The sequence below is a fragment of the Melitaea cinxia genome, chromosome 25 (genome assembly GCF_905220565.1).
Source record: "Melitaea cinxia chromosome 25, ilMelCinx1.1, whole genome shotgun sequence".
NCBI classification, from domain to species: Eukaryota; Metazoa; Arthropoda; class Insecta; order Lepidoptera; family Nymphalidae; genus Melitaea; species Melitaea cinxia.
In genome coordinates, this window is record NC_059418.1 from 4013588 (window position 1) to 4031001 (window position 17414).

The 17414-nt window shown below is 38.6% G+C and overlaps 1 protein-coding gene and 1 long non-coding RNA gene across 2 annotated transcripts; both read right to left on the bottom strand.

Moving 5' to 3' along the window:
• Window positions 1–11830: 11830 nt before the first annotated feature.
• On the bottom strand, window positions 11831–12789 carry LOC123665990. Its single transcript, XR_006745142.1, has 2 exons — window positions 12713–12789; window positions 11831–12229 (listed from the first exon to the last, which is right to left on the bottom strand). It is a non-coding gene; the product is annotated as an uncharacterized LOC123665990 (long non-coding RNA).
• Window positions 12790–12898: 109 nt separating this feature from the next.
• On the bottom strand, window positions 12899–16511 carry LOC123666023 (zinc finger protein 22-like). Its single transcript, XM_045600234.1, has 5 exons — window positions 16395–16511; window positions 15708–15839; window positions 14529–14729; window positions 13188–13336; window positions 12899–13142 (listed from the first exon to the last, which is right to left on the bottom strand). Exons 1-5 carry the CDS (start codon window positions 16509–16511, stop codon window positions 12899–12901), a joined length of 843 nt encoding a protein of 280 aa, XP_045456190.1.
• Window positions 16512–17414: the final 903 nt, after the last annotated feature.

Here is a 17414-nt window from a genome sequence, read left to right on the forward strand (position 1 = left end):
AAAAACGGTTAACAAAGTTGGATGAGGTACATCCTACAATTTTAAATTACTTACTGTAAATGTCTCGTGTAATTTCTATTATCTATTAATAAATTTGCAATAATATTAAACTATGAACTTTATTGTTAGAAATCGTAAAAGTAATATAATAAGTAAAAATTAATACCTGTTTCTCACTAGATTTTGCTTTACTCAAAATGTTTTCATCGGCATTTTTACTTCTATTACTATGTTTCTCTTTACAACGTCCAGTAGTTAGTTCGATTAAACGTGCTTATCTACTAGACATTGTGAACGTTGTTATAAAGTAAAGGATTAACAATAAAATGTCCTAAAAACAAGTGTCAAAGCAACATCAGCTAATTCCGCTAACATAGTCTGAAGTGGGAGATCGTGCGCATTCACGCGCTCCTGCGCACTGCTAACAACGTTGGTAGTTATCATCTGACATTGTTAGCGAGCTAGCCAGGTAATATCCGACATTTTTAAATTAAGTAATTCAAAAACTATGCATAAAATAAAAAATTTCTCTTCAGCTGATGATAGACTTGGTCATTTGGGAACGTTTTATGAAATAAACAAAAAAATGCAATTTTGCAGTTCCGACTATGTTAATAGTCACTAGCGAAATTACAATATCGACTTACATGCGCCTTGCACAAAGTGGGTATAGAGCCGTCGATCATATTCCAGACACTTCAAAAGCTTGGTATCAGCCGTATGTTCTTATATCGTACTATCAACAGATACAGCAACACTTCATCTGTCGAAGACCAGAAAAGATCGAGACGGCCGCGTGTTGTTAGAACTACAAAGGCTGTTAATGCTATTAAAGCCAGAATTCGTCGAAACCCCATTAGGAAGCAAAAAATCTTATCGAGAGAAATGAAGATTCCCGCTAGGACTCTGTCGCGTATCATAAAACAAGACCTGAAGCTCGGTGCTTATCGCCGATATACACGACATGCCCTAAATCAATCTTTACAATTAAAGAGAGTGGATCGATCAAAACGCCTTCTGTCGCGATACGCAGGTGAAAGGCTCAGAAATATCCTCTTTACCAATGAAAAAATTTTCACGATCGAAGAACACTACAATAAGCAAAATGATAAAGTGTACGCTTACAGTTCTAAAGAAGCTGCTCAAGTTGTCGGAAAGGTGCAACGTAGTCATCATCCTGCGTCAGTGATGGTTTGGTGGGGCGTGTCTTATCAAGGGTCACTAAACTACATTTTTGTGAAAAATGAGTGAAAACTTCAGCCAAAGTGTATCAAGATACAGTCTTGGATCACGTTGTGAAACCTCTCAGCAATACACTTTTTAAAAATATACCGTGGACTTTCAGATAAGAATAGAATAGAATAAGGACAGAACAGAATAGAATAAGAACAGAAAAGAACAGAAGAGAACAGAATAGAACAGAACAGAATAGTATAGAACAGAAAAAACAGAACAGAACAAAACTAAACAGAGTAGAGAACAAATTAGAATAGAACAGAATAGAACAGAACAGAATAGACTAGAATAGAACAGAATAAGAACAGAATAGAACAGAACAGAATAGAATAAGAACAGAATAGAAGAGAAAAAAACAGAATAAGAACAGAACAGAATAGACTAGAATAGAACAGAATAAGAACAGAATAGAACAGAACTGAATAGAATAAGAACAGAACAGAATAGAACAGAACAGAATAGAACATAACAGAATAGAACAGAATAGAACAGAACAGAATAGAGCAGAACAGAATAGAATAGAATAAGGACAGAACAGAATAGAATAAGAACAGAACAGAACAGAAGAGAATAGAATAGAACAGAACAGAATAATATAACTTTCTCATCGTCACAGTAATCGATGATTGATTTTGATAAAATGTTTATAGTGCGTTTTGTTGGCACGTTGTTTCTCCCAAAAATTTCACGTAACTTTCTCATCGTCACAGTAATCGATGATTGATTTTGATAAAATGTTTTAACGATTAAAACACGTTGGTTTATCGAATATTTTTCCATAATAAATTTGCCACGTGTCTACTTCACGACTGCCAATTAAGAAATGTCAAGACTAACGTTTACCAAAATGGCGGCAAAACAAAGTAGTATACCTTCCCGGCGGACACCCGATAGTTCCAATAGAGATTCTTCTGTTTTTAATGATCTTGTATTCCTTTTTCAAAAAGATGTATAATGCTTTATATACAAACTCAATGGTGTAAACACAGATGTAGTTCAGTATAAATTTCGGTAAGTATTCCAAATTTAAATCACATTCTCCCCCTAGAGGATGAATGAAATTCCGTACAATGTTTTTTCCCTGTTTTTAACAGATTAATAATTGTGTTTGCTCGCAAACGAAAAAAAAACCGACTTCAATTACATCGACGAGTAATACAATAAATAATTAATGATGTGACATTACAGATTAATAAACAAAAGGCAGATGGAGCGCGCCGAACATGCGAGTGAAGCCACCAAAGCGAATACAAAATCAAAAGCGAATACAAAGTCGCAGCAGTGCTAAAAATAGCGTTGTATTGTTTAAACGTCTCGAGTGATTCATTATTTTTTGTCAAAAAATGCCGTCTTGTGTTATTAAGCATTGTAAAAGTTGTTCCCAAAAACAAATAATTGTGTTTGCTCGCAAACGAAAAAAAAAACCGACTTCAATTACATCGACAAGTAACGTAGATCGACGAAAAAATAGTCAAGCAACTACGCATTATCAAAGAATACTCAAAAAGTAGTTATCAGGTCTCGATAAAATTTATATGTGACCACATGATAAACATCAGCTTTCGATTAAACTAAAAATTATCAAAATCGGTACACCCAGTAAAAAGTTATTACGGATTTTCGAGAGTTTCCCTCGATTTCTCTGGGATCCCATCATCAGATCCTGGTTTCCTTATCACGGTACCAAACTAGGGATATCCCCTTTCCAACAAAAAAAGAATTTTTAAAATCGGTACATCCAGTAGAAAGTTATGCGGTATAATACAACGTAGGTCGACGAAAAAAGCGTCAAGTAAAAACGCATTATTAGATATAACTCGAAAAGCAGTTGTTAGATCTCAAATAAATTTAAATGGGACCAATTGGCACACACCACCTTTCGATTAAAACAAAATTTGTCGAAATCGGTCCACACGGTCAAAAGTTCTGATGTAACATACATAAAAAAAAAAAAAAAAATACAGTCGAATTGAGAACCTCCTCCTTTTTTGGAAGTCGGTTAAAAAAAGAGGATGGAATTTCATTTCACAGGTAATTATAAATTATTTAATTGATTTTATTATTTATTCACTCAATAAATTATATGGTTATCTCGGAACACAAAACCTCGACATTAATTCAACTGTGTTGCCAGTTTTCGGCGAAATGTTTTTCCCTTCAATTGGGGAAACTACCTGACGGTCTAGACGTTAGTGAGACTGACTTTTAAATGTACGGACGTGTATTCGATTCCCACACGTAATATCACGCCTAAATAGTTATTCCGAATTTAGGTCATTAATATCTAACGCAGAGCTTAAATAAAAATGTATATGGTTATCAATTTAGTTCCTTATATATATAATTATGATAATGATGAAGTAATTCACATATATGGTATATTTTGTTAAGGGGAATTAACGGAAGATGCTAGCTAGATATATATAAAGAATACATACTGTAATCAGTGTCAAGTTTTATTATTTAATGATTTTTGCAGATTGCCGACAGATGTTGTTTTACGCGAGGAATGGGTTTCTATTATTCGCCAAAGCAGGCAAGACAATAATTGGCAGGCATCAAAATTTTGCGTTGTGTGTACATTACATTTTAAAGAGGATGGCTTATGCTTTACCGAAAAATTTCGTAGGTTGATAAAAAAAATTCCAATGTAATTATTTGTAATACTATCTAATCTTTTGGTCTAGTCTTTAAGTTGTCTGTATATCGATGTATGTGTGTGTGTGAATAAATGATGATGATTATTATTATTATTATTATTAAATATTTTGAATTATGTGTTTTTTTTATATCTGTCTAATGAAATAAATATGATACTGCTGAAAAACACTAAAGTTTTATTATCTAGTGTTGTAAACATTGTAAAGTCCATTTAAACCTTATTAAACAAAAACAAAATTAATACCCGAAGTAAAGTGTGGACGGACCGCTAGTTATAAAATTTTTGACATATTACCTATTTCTTTTGTTATTTTAATGAAACCTTTAATTTAATAAAACACGAGATCTCTTGATTTCCGCTCTATGACGTTTACAATGTACATGAAAATCGTTCAATCTAAATGCAAACTCAAAGTAATCATTTAGTTATAAATTCATGTATCCAAATAAAACTTTAGAACCTATTGTCGTAAAAGGACATTTAAAAAATGCAGGGAGTTTTTTTCTTTTTATGGTATCATTATACACACATAGATGCTCGTGTTCCTACAGTGCCATTTCTAGTCGCCACGCACACATAAATAAAAAGTGGCTTCATACTTTTTGTTGCACACACTCCATCTGCCTTTTGTTTATTAATCTGAGGTTTCACGTATTATAATGTTTCTAGATATTCATGTTGTATTTAGGTATGTTACAAATGTCTATTCTACGAAAATGACCGTTATTAGGCGTAACAGACGTTAATCGAATGTCCGTTGAAGCGTCGACAGCCTCACCGTACAGCGCAACCAACGGCCGCGATCCCGCGCCGCCGCCGCCGCTACGCAGTATTGCCTATTTAGGCTCTCGAACTTCGAAGTGGAAATCGGCAACAAAACTATCTAATTAGCTACTGGTCGCCTTTTAGGCTACTGAAAATTTTCACAGACATCAAAAAAAAAATTTCGGTCTTTTTAGTTGAACGAACCAATCACAACACAAATGAGCATAAACATAACATAAAAATTGGACCCCACGCAAAATCTAAAACGTGTGAGAAAATCTAGAGTAAAAGATGGCCACAAACGTCGTTATTTTCAGGGAATATCATGTAGCTATAACGTAAACAAATTTATGATGCAATCAAGACAGTAAGTATTTGCTTCGTTGTTCATAACTATTGTAAATGTATGCAATATGCATTATACATAACGACTAAATAGTTTGGTAATAATAATTAATACCCATTTAATTTTTCTATAAATATTTATTGAAGTAGTTTAACGTACTTTGGGTAGATGGCATGCATGATATTCATTGAAGTAGTTTAACTTGATTAGATAGATGGCGTTTTTGCGTTTTTTTTTTTTGGTGCACAGTTTACTCCGTAGCGTGCTTTCCATATACGCAGAAAGATACTGCCTACCTTGTCATGTTACTAAAAATGATATATAAAAAATGAACATTACATATTTTTGAAAAAGATATAAACCATAATTCAATTTAAGTCCGCTTCAATTGAAAAACCCGGCGTCATATTTATTGTGAAATCAGCGCTTCGCGCGAATCAACGGGCCTTTTATGAAACTATTTATTACTACTTTTTATAATCCTACAATTTTGTAATGTCGCGCGTCATATGGAATACGAACAAATATTGTGTTTTTAACATTGGTCGGCTTAACAATGACAGGAGGCACGGCCTAAGAATAACCTGTCCATTACATTGTCCTGAATTCTATACAGTTGTTACTAATAATTATGATTTTTGACACGGTCGCATAATCGCATCCGCCATTCGAATAATTCCACAGTAATATTATGACTCATAATCACTTTGAATTTTTCGTTTGTGCGTTCTTGTTATTAGTGAAAATATTAATATATCAGTGATGAATAAGTTTACTTGTGAAGTATGTAACGGAGATGCGTTTTTAATGAAAGTAAATAGTGCATCCAAATTCAGTACATTCGATTTTACGAATAAATTAAAAACGCCATCTAGTAGAAATGATACGAACTTTTATATGAAATTAATGTCCTTTAAATATACGATATACGAGGATTAATTATAACGAATAATATAGGCATGTCCTATATATAAAAATGACCTGAATTTACTCGTTTTAACGAAGTTTTATTTTTTTTTTAAATTAATTTTGTGTGAAAATTAATTTCCAAGATATGTGTTTGTTACATGAACATTGGGCTACAATTTTCCACGAAAAAAATGTAGTGTCCTAAAATATACGTTATGCATATATATGTATATACTAGCTGTGCCCGCGGCTTCGCCCGCGTTGAAATTAGTGTGTCACAAAGTTTTCCCGGCAAACTTCCAGTGAAACTCTCATGAAAGTCGGCTTAGCCGTACCATAAACCTTCCTCTTGCCAATGGTGGAGCCCTCTCTCGAATGGTGAATTCACATGAAAATTCGTTCAGTAGATTTTGAGCGAATCGATCTCATACACTTTTGGGGACTTTTTTTTTAATACACTAACTGTTGCCCGCGACTATGTCCGCGTGGTTATGAAGATATGCATTACTATTAAGATGTTTAACGCAAATTATTTTTTTATTTCAGTCACTTGAAATGCTTATCAAACTGAGTAACTTTTTAAAAGGCACAATTTAGTATAATTCATTAGTTATTTTTATAAAACCTCTCTATACACCACATCTTTAGTTTTATTTTCAGGCTGTATATATTTCATACAAACTATCAACCCCAATTAAACCCCCTTAATGGTGGAATATCGTAAAATCCGTTCTTAACGGACGTTTGCTAACTATAATCTTCCTCCCTGCCAAATTTTATCTTTATCCAACCTGGATGACCTTTCTCTTTTATATATATAGATTACGATGCATTATTTGCACACTTACTCACCATCTATAGAGCATACATTTTAAATTTCAAGTCTCTAACTTCAAAAACATAAGACGTGCATACAAACTTCCGGCCCCCTTTTTATCCCCTTAGGGGTCGATTTTCGTAAAATCAGTTCTTAGCGGATGTCTACGTCCTATAAGGAACTTACCTGCTAAATTTCAAGTTTGTAGCTGTTATAGTTTGGGAGATTTCGTGATGAGTGAGTCAACCTACCATCCCCCGTTTTAACTCCAAAAAAAAGTTGATTTCTAAAGATACATTATTTGGTCACCTTTCTACCATCTAAAGAGCATACATTCTAAATTTTAAGTCTCTTACTTCAAAAACATAGGACTTTCATACAATCTTCCAACCCCCGTTTTATCTCCTTAAGTGTCGAATTTCGTGAAATCAGCTCCTAGTGGATGTTTACGCCCTATAAGAAACCTACTTGCCAAATTTCAAGTATGTAGCTGTTACAGTTTCGGAGATTTCGTGATGAGGGAGTCAACCTACCATCCCCCGTTTTAACCCCAAAAAGGAGTTGATTTCTAAAGATACATTATTTGGACACCTTTTCACCATCTAAAGAGCGTACATTTTAAATTTCAAGTCTCTTACTTCAAAAACATAGGACTTTCATACAAACTTCCAACCCTCGTTTTACCCCCTTAGAGGTCTAGTTTCGTAAAATCTGTTCTTAGTAGATGTTTACGCCCTATAAGAAGCCTACTTGCCAAATTTTAAGCTTGTAAGAGTTATAGTTTCGGAGATTTTGTGATGTGTGAGTCAACCTACCATCCCCCGTTTTAACCCCAAAAGGGAGTTGATTTGTAAAGATACATTATTTAGACACCTTCTCACCATCTATAGAACTTACATTTTAAATTTCAACTCTCTTACTTCAAAAACATAGGACGTTCATACAAACTTTCAACCCCCGTTTTATCCCCTTAGGGGTCGAGTTTCGCAAAATCCGTTCTTAGCGGATGTCTACGTCCTTTAAGAAGCCTACCTGCCAAATTTCAAGTTTGTAGGTGTTATAGTTTCGGAGATTTCGTGATGAATGACCTTTCGCTTATATATATACTAGCTGTGCCCGCGGCTTCGCCCGCGTTGAAATCAGTGTGTCACAAAGTTTTCTCGGCAAACTTCCAGTGAAACTCTCATTAAAATCGGCTTAGCCGTTCCGTAAACCTTCCTCTTGAAGCTCTCTCTCCATTGGTGAAACCGCATGAAAATCCGTCTAGTAGATTTTGAGGGAATCGATCACATACATTTTTGAGGACTAAGTTTTATAATACACTAACTGTTGCCCGCGACTTCGTCCGCGTGGTTATGAAGATATGTATTGCTATTAATTGGTTGGCGTGTTGGCGCGTTGGCATGTTGGCGTGTTGGCGCATTGGCGTGTTGGCGTGTTGGCGCATTGGCGTGTTGGCGCATTGGCGTATTGGCGTGTTGGTATGTTGGCGTGTTGGCGCATTGGCGTATTGGCGTGTTGGCGTATTGGCGTGTTGGCGTGTTGGCGTATTGGCACATTGGCGTGTTGGCGTGTGGGAGTGTTGGCGTGTTGGCGTATTGGCGTGTTGGCGTGTTGGAGTGTTGGAGTGATGGCAGATTGGCGGGTTGGCGTATTGGCACATTGGCGTATTGGCACATTGGCGTGTTGGCGCATTGGCATATTGGCGTGTTGGCGTATTGGCGTGTTGGACTGTTGGCGTGTTGGAGTGTTGGCGTATTGGCGTGTTGGAGTGTTTGCGTATTGGAGTGTTGACGTGTTGGCGTATTGGCGCATTAGCGTGTTGGCGTGTTGGCGTATTGGCACATTGGCGTGTTGGCATGTTGGCGCATTGGCGTATTGGCACATTGGCGTGTTGGACTGTTGGCGTATTGGCACATTGGCGTGTTGGCGCATTGGCGTATTGATGTGTTGGCGTGTTGGGGTTTTGGCATGTTGGGGTGTTGGGGTGTTGGCGTATTAACATCAAAAGGGAGTTGATTTCTAAAGATACGTTATTTATACACTTCCTCACTATCTATAGAGCACACATTTTAAATTACGAGTCTCTTACTTCAAAAACACAGGACTTTCATATAAACTTCCAAACCCCGTTTTAGCCCTTTAGGGGTCGAGTTTTGTAAAATCAGTTCTTAGCGGATGTCTACACCCTATAAGGAACCTACCTGCTAAATTTCAAGTTTGTAGGTGTTATAGTTCCGGAGATTTCGTGATGAGTGAGTCAAACTACCATCCCCCGTTTTAACCCCAAAAGGGAGTTGATTTCTAAGAAACATTATTTAGACACCTTCTCACCATCTATAGAGCATACATTTTAAATTTCAAGTCTCTTACTTCAAAAACATAGGACTTTCATACAAAGTTCCAACCCCCGTTTTACACCCTTAGGGGTTGAGTTTCGTAAAATCCGTTCTTAGCGGATGTCTACATCCTATAAGGAGCCTACCTGCCAAATTTCAAGTTTGTAGGTGTTATAGTTTCGGAGATTTCGTGATGAATGACCTTTCGCTTTTATATATATTATAGATAGATAGATAGATAGATATATATATATATATATATATATATATTCTCTTTTTATTTGTATTATATATCAATTATTCTTCTTCTTTTCATTTTTTCTTTAATAGAACTATTGTATAACAGAAAAGTAATAAACAGTGAATAAATTTTTCACCGTACGTGACGGTAGCAAAACGGCCAAGCCACATATTTTGACTAAGGTGTAGAGTTTGTGAAGTTAGGGATTGTAGAGTTAGGGCGTGTAGAGTAGAAGCTTGGCTCTACATGAGATCTGATAACTTTTTGAGTGCGAGCCATATGATCTCGTCTTGGCAACATTTTACATGAAAATTTTTTTGGTGGGATAATATTACAGTATACCACATAGCAATGACATAAAAGTTTACTGTAGTTAACAAAATTTTTTTTGAGACTTTGATGAGACTTAGCCCAATGAGAGCTTCGTGGAGAACAATGTTATTAGTCCTTTTTTTAGAAGTTAGAGAGAGTGTGCCGCCGGCGCAAGGTTGTTTATTCATAGTAAATACAAATAATGATAGAAAGATATATAAGTTGTCTGCTTAGTATGTATTTCTAGCTGAGTAATAATAACAATAATAATCACTAGTGTTTGGTTGATGGTATTTAGGGAAAAAATGTATTTGTGATGTATTATGTATATTAGATACCTACCATTTCTTTTCCTTGATGTGCATTTTTTACTATTATAAAATTGTAATCTGGAGTTGACGGTGTTGGTGTCACGATTAATAATGTTTGTATTGTAAGTCTGTTATGTAAAACTTCATTGTGAACACTGTTTGTTAACTTAAAAAAAAAAAAAAAAAAAAAAAAAAAATACAAATAATGTCACAATAATATTAATAGGGTTAACTTTTTTTTCTAGACACGGGCTGCCTTATTTTGTTGTAAATGTTATTTTTGACGCCTTTTTTATTACCGACCATTTCAAATAAACGAAATATAAATTTGGTGCCTTTTATGCTCGATGCTCGATTAATATTTTTATTTTTTTTCGTAATTCTGTACCCCTACTAATTCTTAGCAAAAATATTCAATATATTATTAGGTTTTGAAATAATTTTAGCAATATGTTAGCGTTAAATATTTGAACATAAAATGAATTGTATATTCGTCTATGGCTTATTACGCTGCGTTGGCGCAACAGTTACAGCCATGAATTGTACCTGTTGCGCTGGCGGTTGCGGGTTCGATCCCCGCACATAACAAACATTTGTATTGGCCATACAGGTGTTTACCGTGGTCTGGGTGTTTGCGCAGTCCTTGTGGGTCTCCCCACCGTGCCTCGGAGAGCACGTTAAGTCGTCGGTCACGGTTGTTATCGTGTGCACCTGATAGCGATCGTTTTTCTCAGTAGGGAGTATATCTGCCAACCTGCATTAGAGCAGCGTCGTGGATTAAGCTCTGATCCTTGTCCTATATGAGGAAAGAGGCCTATGACCAGTAGTGGGATATTACAGGCTAAAGCTATGGCTTCTTAATATTGTTCATTCATTTGCTCTTTTTGTCACTTTACTACACTTACAATATTACTCTATTGTCTGGTCGGAAGTACGCCATATTTGTTTACTATTTAAGACTATTCCAAAAAAATAGAATATAAGCACCTCCACAGTTACTTAAATTATTATTTTAATTTAAACACCTCCGGTTTGCCGATGACGTAGTCCTTATGGCTGAGACCTTGGAAGACTTGAACACAATGCTCGAGCATCTCAACAGTGTTTCCCAAAGAGTGGGTCTTAAACTGAACATGGACAAGACGAAAATTATGTCTAACGTCCATGTCGCACCCGCTCCAGTTCGCATTGGGAGCACTGTTCTCGAAGATGTTCACCATTACGTGTACCTCGGACAGTAGATTCAGTTAGGTAGGTCCAACTTCGAGAACGAGATCTCTCGTCGAATCCAACTCGGATGGGCAGCGTTCGGGAAATTACCGAGAATCTTCGCGTCCAATATCCCGTAGTGTTTGAAGACGAAAGTCTTCAACCAGTGTGTGTTACCAGTGATGACATATGGATCCGAGACGTGGTCGCTAAATATGGGCCTCATAAAAAGGCTCAAAGTCGCCCAGCGGGCGATGGAGAGGGCAATGCTCGGTATTTCCCTACGTGACAAAGTCAGAAATGAAGAGATCCGGAGGAGAACCAAGGTAACCGACATTGCTCGAAGGATTGCACAGCTGAAGTGGCAATGGACAGGGCACATAGCTCGAAGAACAGATGGTCGATGGGGCGGAAAGGTTCTCGAGTGGCGATCTGGTCAGGGTCGCGGGAAGCTGCTGGATGCGTGCTGCGCAAAACCGATCGTCGTGGAAAGCTTTAGGGGAGGCTTATGCCCAGCAATGGGCGTCCGTGAGCTGATGATTATGATGATGATTATTTTAATTACAGCTGCCATAGTAGGTAATACATATTTTTTAAAGATATCATTGTCTAACATATAGTAAAGTAAATAAGCAGTGAATACTTTGTGATAGTGTTAGGAGTTCGTAATAAAAATTAAAAAGTTTTTCAGATGTCAAATGATAAACATTATTCGAGTATAAATATCAATCGTATTACTTTCTATCAACGCACACAAACACAATACGCTCACAAACACATTACAACATAATTTTGATCTTACAGCTAATTTATACACAATACTTTAAGTCAATATTACACATAAATCTTAGTTTAAATTAAATTATAAAAAAAAAACACAAATATATGAGATCTTTTTGCTCCAAAACTATTTAACTATATCGCACTCTACGATTTCTTAATTCATGATTTCCTTAAAAATATACCAATTATTATCAATTTTTTTTTAAATAATACTTTGAGAATCACTTGTGTTTATAAATTATTAAATACTATTTTTTATGAGTATGAATTATTTCTAAGATGTCTACAGTTCCGGTTACCTGAAAAAGAAAAAAATATAAAACTTTAACTATGGGCAAGTTTTAAAAAGTACGTTATAGTCACTAACCGTTAAATTAAAATAGTGTTCAATAACAAAAATTATCGTTATTCGAATATAGAATTATATAACGGAACATATCCACACCACGTGATCTGTTCCGAGGGTGGAAAAAACCACGAACTTTAAAACCTTGAACACTCTGAACTTTAAAAATACCAGGCTTGGTCACAGGGGCGGGGAGTAGTTATAGGTTTGCGTCACGTAGTCATTAATCTCTAAAAAATCTAATGCTTTTTCCAGGTATATTCAAATATAATTTTTAAACTTACAAGTGGCAACACTGACGCACATATGCCAGGACGTCAGATGATGAAAAGCTGACAGTATACCGAGAAGTGAAGTATGGTTAAAAAAATATTTAAACCGGCCAGGGCTTCTTGAGGTGCACGTGCTCGACGTGCGCGTGTGTGTGTGTACTCACGCGAGGCAGTGCTCGTGAGGGCGCGCGCGCGCGCGGCGCGGCCAGGGCTTCTTGAGGTGCACGTGCTCGACGTGCGCGTGTGTGTGTGTACTCACGCGAGGCAGTGCTCGTGAGGGCGCGCGCGCGCGCGGCGCGGCCAGGGCTTCTTGAGGTGCACGTGCTCGACGTGCGCGTGTGTGTGTGTACTCACGCGAGGCAGTGCTCGTGAGGGCGCGCGCGCGCGCGGCGCGGCCAGGTCTTCTTGAGGTGCACGTGCTCGACGTGCGCGTGTGTGTGTGTACTCACGCGAGGCAGTGCTCGTGAGGGCGCGCGCGCGCGCGGCGCGGCCAGGGCTTCTTGAGGTGCACGTGCTCGACGTGCGCGTGTGTGTGTGTACTCACGCGAGGCAGTGCTCGTGAGGGCGCGCGCGCGCGCGGCGCGGCCAGGGCTTCTTGAGGTGCACGTGCTCGACGTGCGCGTGTGTGTGTGTACTCACGCGAGGCAGTGCTCGTGCGGGCGCGCGCGCGCGCGGCGCGGCCAGGGCTTCTTGAGGTGCACGTGCTCGACGTGCGCTCGCTGCTCGCCCGCCGTCGTGAAGCACTTGCCGCACGTGTCGCACTTGAAAGGCTTCAAGCCCGTGTGGATCTACGGACGACACGCATCTCATTAAATTTCGTATGATTCGAAACTTTACGAAGTACTCGAAAACGTACACACAATCTTTACAAATATCGTGAATTATTGCAGAAGTGACTTAGTACTCGGAACTGCCAGTCAATGTTCTGTAAAGAACGAGCCGATGTGTTTAATAGACCGAGGAAAAAGTATTTTCGTATTTTCTAGTAAAAAATTGCAATAAAATCTTTTGGTTGTATTGTTTGTAACTGGTTGGTTTTGATACCATGAAAAGGTGATATTATAAAAATTAAATTAATAATTAAAAGTAGTTTCCCACCACTTTTCATTTGTTTTTCTGTTAGTTAAAATAGGTGAATCCAACAAATAAATTAGGTACTATACCCATAGTACTATATACCCTCTCAACTTCCGATCGCCTCGCCCAATCACAATTTCCGTAACGCTCTCGTCACGCATTCGCCAGCTTACTCCCCAAGTCAAGCGTGCGTAAAGACGTTTTACTTCAACAATAAGTATCACTCCATCACTTCAGCCTATGGCAGTCCACTGCTGGACATAGGCCTCCCCAAGTTCGCGCCAGACATCCCGGTTTTCCGCAATCCTCATCCAGCCTACACCGGCAATCTTACATAGATCGTCGGTCCAACGGGCCGGAGGACGTCCCACACTGCGTTTGCCAAGACGCGGCCTCCACTCCAGGACCCGTCTACTCCAACGGCCATCGGGTCTGCTGTAGGGATGCGAGTCACAGATGGCCAGCCCACTGCCACTTCAACTTGTTAATTCTGTGGGCTATGTCGGTTACTTTCGTTCTCTCGCGGATAGTCTCATTTCTAATCCTATCTTTGAGAGAGACCCCAAGCATAGCCCGTCCCATTGCACGTTGCGCGACATTAAATTTGTGGACCAGTCCCTTCGTCAGTGTCCACGTCTCAGCTCCGTATGTTAACACAGGCAGGACGCATTGCTCGAAGACTTTTGTCTTAAAGCATTGCGGAATCTTCGAAGTGAAGACTCGATAAAGCCTGCCAAATACTGCCCAGCCCAACCGAATCCTCCTGTCGGCCTTCTTCTCGAAGTTGTTGCGGCCTAGTTGGATAGTATGGCCTAGGTAAGTATAATCCTGAACAACTAACTTCGAGAAGGGTACCATCGACCGACAACAATAAGTATACATATGATAATCAAAGGAACTCACAAACATGTGCCGGCGTCGATTGTTGAAAAAGGCAAACGACTTCCCGCACAGCGGACACTCGTAGCTGGGGCGCGAGGCGCTGTGCACGCGCATGTGGAACACGAGGTTTGTTTTCTGAGTGAAGCTCTTGTCGCACCGGTCGCACTTGAAACGCTTTTCGCCCGTGTGGACCCACATGTGGTCCTTCAGCAGGGCCATGCTCTGGAATGGGTTTAGGTTTAAACTTCCCACTCAAAATCAAAAGAATTTTATTCAAATAGGCTTCAAAAGCACTTTAGACTCGTCATTTTACAAATTAAAATTTTATAAAGTGATTGTTATTTTTAAAAGTGTAGCTAACACCGATTCGAAATGTAGATTCTGCAGAGAATAACCAGCAAGAAACTCCGCAGTTACTCTGTTGCGACATCTATCGCTCAACACACGAACTACGAACTAAGAACTGATATATCACACATCGCGATAACAAAGTTATCCGAAGATTTAACATATATGCAAGAACCCTACAACAGCCGTCGGGGTTTGTGGAATTTTATTATACAAGCGAATACTGTGGTATTGTGTCTGGGTTATGACTCAGAAAGGAGAAGTTTTCATTGCGCAGTTGGTAGCTTAGAGTTACAATTTTGGTATTCTTTCTCGTGTTTACCATTTATGCCAAAAGAATCAATATTCTTGTGAATATGTATACTATTGTTATAAATAAATCGCGATGCAATTATTAATACGTCTACCTTATATAAAACACCCCGCAAGGAAACTCGGGCTCCAAGATCATAAATACCGCGAATAGCCCTTTTTTGCAAACTGCTAAAACGGGCTATTCACAGCTCCTTATTTGCCTACTGCGGGGCGCAGGTCAATTTCTCAATGTGTGAAAAGAATTGGAGCTTAATCCACCACGCGCTGTCCCACTGCGGGTTTTCAGATATATTCCCTACTGCGAGTAACGATCGCTATCAGTTGTGTATGATAACAGCCGGGACCGACAGCTTGACGTAGTCTCCGAAGCACGGTCAGACAACAGATTCAAATACAAATATCCATCTCGAGCATGTGCATGTGTGTGTGTGGGTGCGTGCGTGCATGCGTGCGTGTGTGCGTGCGTGTGTGCGTGCGTGCGTGTGTGCGTGTGTGCGTGCGTGTGTGCATGTGTGCGTGCGTGTGTGCGTGTGTCACCTGGAAGATCCGGCCGCACTGCTCGCACATGCAGGGCGTTTTCATAGCGGGGTACTTGGTTCGATTCTTGTCGGGGTGAGCGCGCCGGAAGTGTTGCGCGTACAGTCTTAAGTCACGCAACTGCATTCCGCACTGTACAGAAAATACGACAAATATTGTATCCTAGATTAATGAAACGTTTACTATTTGGAACATTTTAAATGTTAATTTTGACTTTTAATTACTTTAAAATGTTGTGCGTTTTAAATCAGTCCTGCAGTTGGAATCAGCAGAAGTCAAAAATATATTTGGTAAGTGTCCACTCTAAAAGCATAGGTATATCATTCGTGTATTGGCAAAACATGAAAAAAAATGTTATGTGGCTCACGGAAGTTACTATGATAAAATTATTTTAGTAATTAACCAAACTAGGAATATATCAATGTACTAATTCAATAACTTTTTTTAATGCAGATATGTTAAGTTCTAGAGAGCAATTGATTAAATTTTTTATTGTTTGTTATTTTTGTTTTATATAAAAATATAAATACATGTTACTTGCATTTCAAATTCGCCTGTGATTATGTGTGGGGTGTATTTTGTGTAACACTTTCATATTGATAATTGTATTACGTTACGAAATGTATTCTTAGTTTGTCCAGTGAGCCAGAATACCTAAGTTTGATCCAATGAGCCAAAACACCCAACCTGTTCGCAGGTGACCGGTGAGCCGCTGTTGTCGTGGCCCATAGTGGGCGACCGCGGGTGGATCACGGGCCTGCGCTCGATCTTCCTCATTATACGTCCGTTCCGCTCCGTGTTCATGCTTTGCGAATCATTCCTTATCCTATTGCTGAAGATAAGAGAAGTTAAATTATTTCACTATGGTTTTGTGAGACATCTATGAATTTATATATATTACTAGCTGACCTGGCGAACTTCGTATCACCTTATTTTTTTCTGAAATATAATAATAACATAATATATCAAAATAAAATATAGCCTATCTTTTAAGTTGGATCGAACTGCACACGGTGTGCAAATTTGACTAAAATCGGTTAAGTAGTTTAGGAGTCCATTGAGGACAAACATTGTGACACGAGATTTATATATATTAGATTTCGTTATTTTATTTAATGTCATAATCATTGACAATAATGCTTCAAAATCAACGGCATTCAATATGATTTACTCGTGTGTCGGGATACCGGAAACACAATACACAAGCGCAAGCGGACAGATTAAGGTAAACACTTGTATGGTCTATGCAAATGTTTACCATGTGCGGGGATCGAACCCGCGACCGGTTATCCGCCATTGTTATCACTGCTGCACCAACGCATCGTCAAATTTGAACGACAGCATGACACTTGTACCAGGGGAAATTGAGTTGTATTATAAGCGCGTTGCCGATCCTACAAACTGCCGTCGCACAACGCATTTCCGGTAACTGGCTACCAAACTCATCAAAGAAACAGAACACTTCTTGAGGGCATTATTACTTAGCTGTGATCTTAAGATAATATAGTACCGTGTACTTTTACGATTATTCAAAATACGGAAGCTACAGCTGTGTGGTTACGGCACTAAGAATATAGCTACCCCATCTCTTCCCATGGGTGTCACATGTGGCGACTAAGGGATAACACAGTTCCACTACCACCTTGGAACTTACAAAGCCGACCGATGGCGGGATAACCATCCAACTACTGGCTTTGAAATACACAG

Excerpts from the sequence above, each read along its gene's own strand:
- LOC123666023 (XM_045600234.1), bottom strand. The coding sequence starts at position 16,511 with ATGAACACGGAGCGGAACGGACGTATAATGAGGAAGATCGAGCGCAGG. Across the intron at positions 15,840-16,394 it reads CACCGGTCACCTGCGAACAG|TGCGGAATGCAGTTGCGTGA; the intron begins GTTGGGTGTTTT and ends TTTTCTGTACAG. Across the intron at positions 14,730-15,707 it reads AGTGCGGCCGGATCTTCCAG|AGCATGGCCCTGCTGAAGGA; the intron begins GTGACACACGCA and ends AACCCATTCCAG.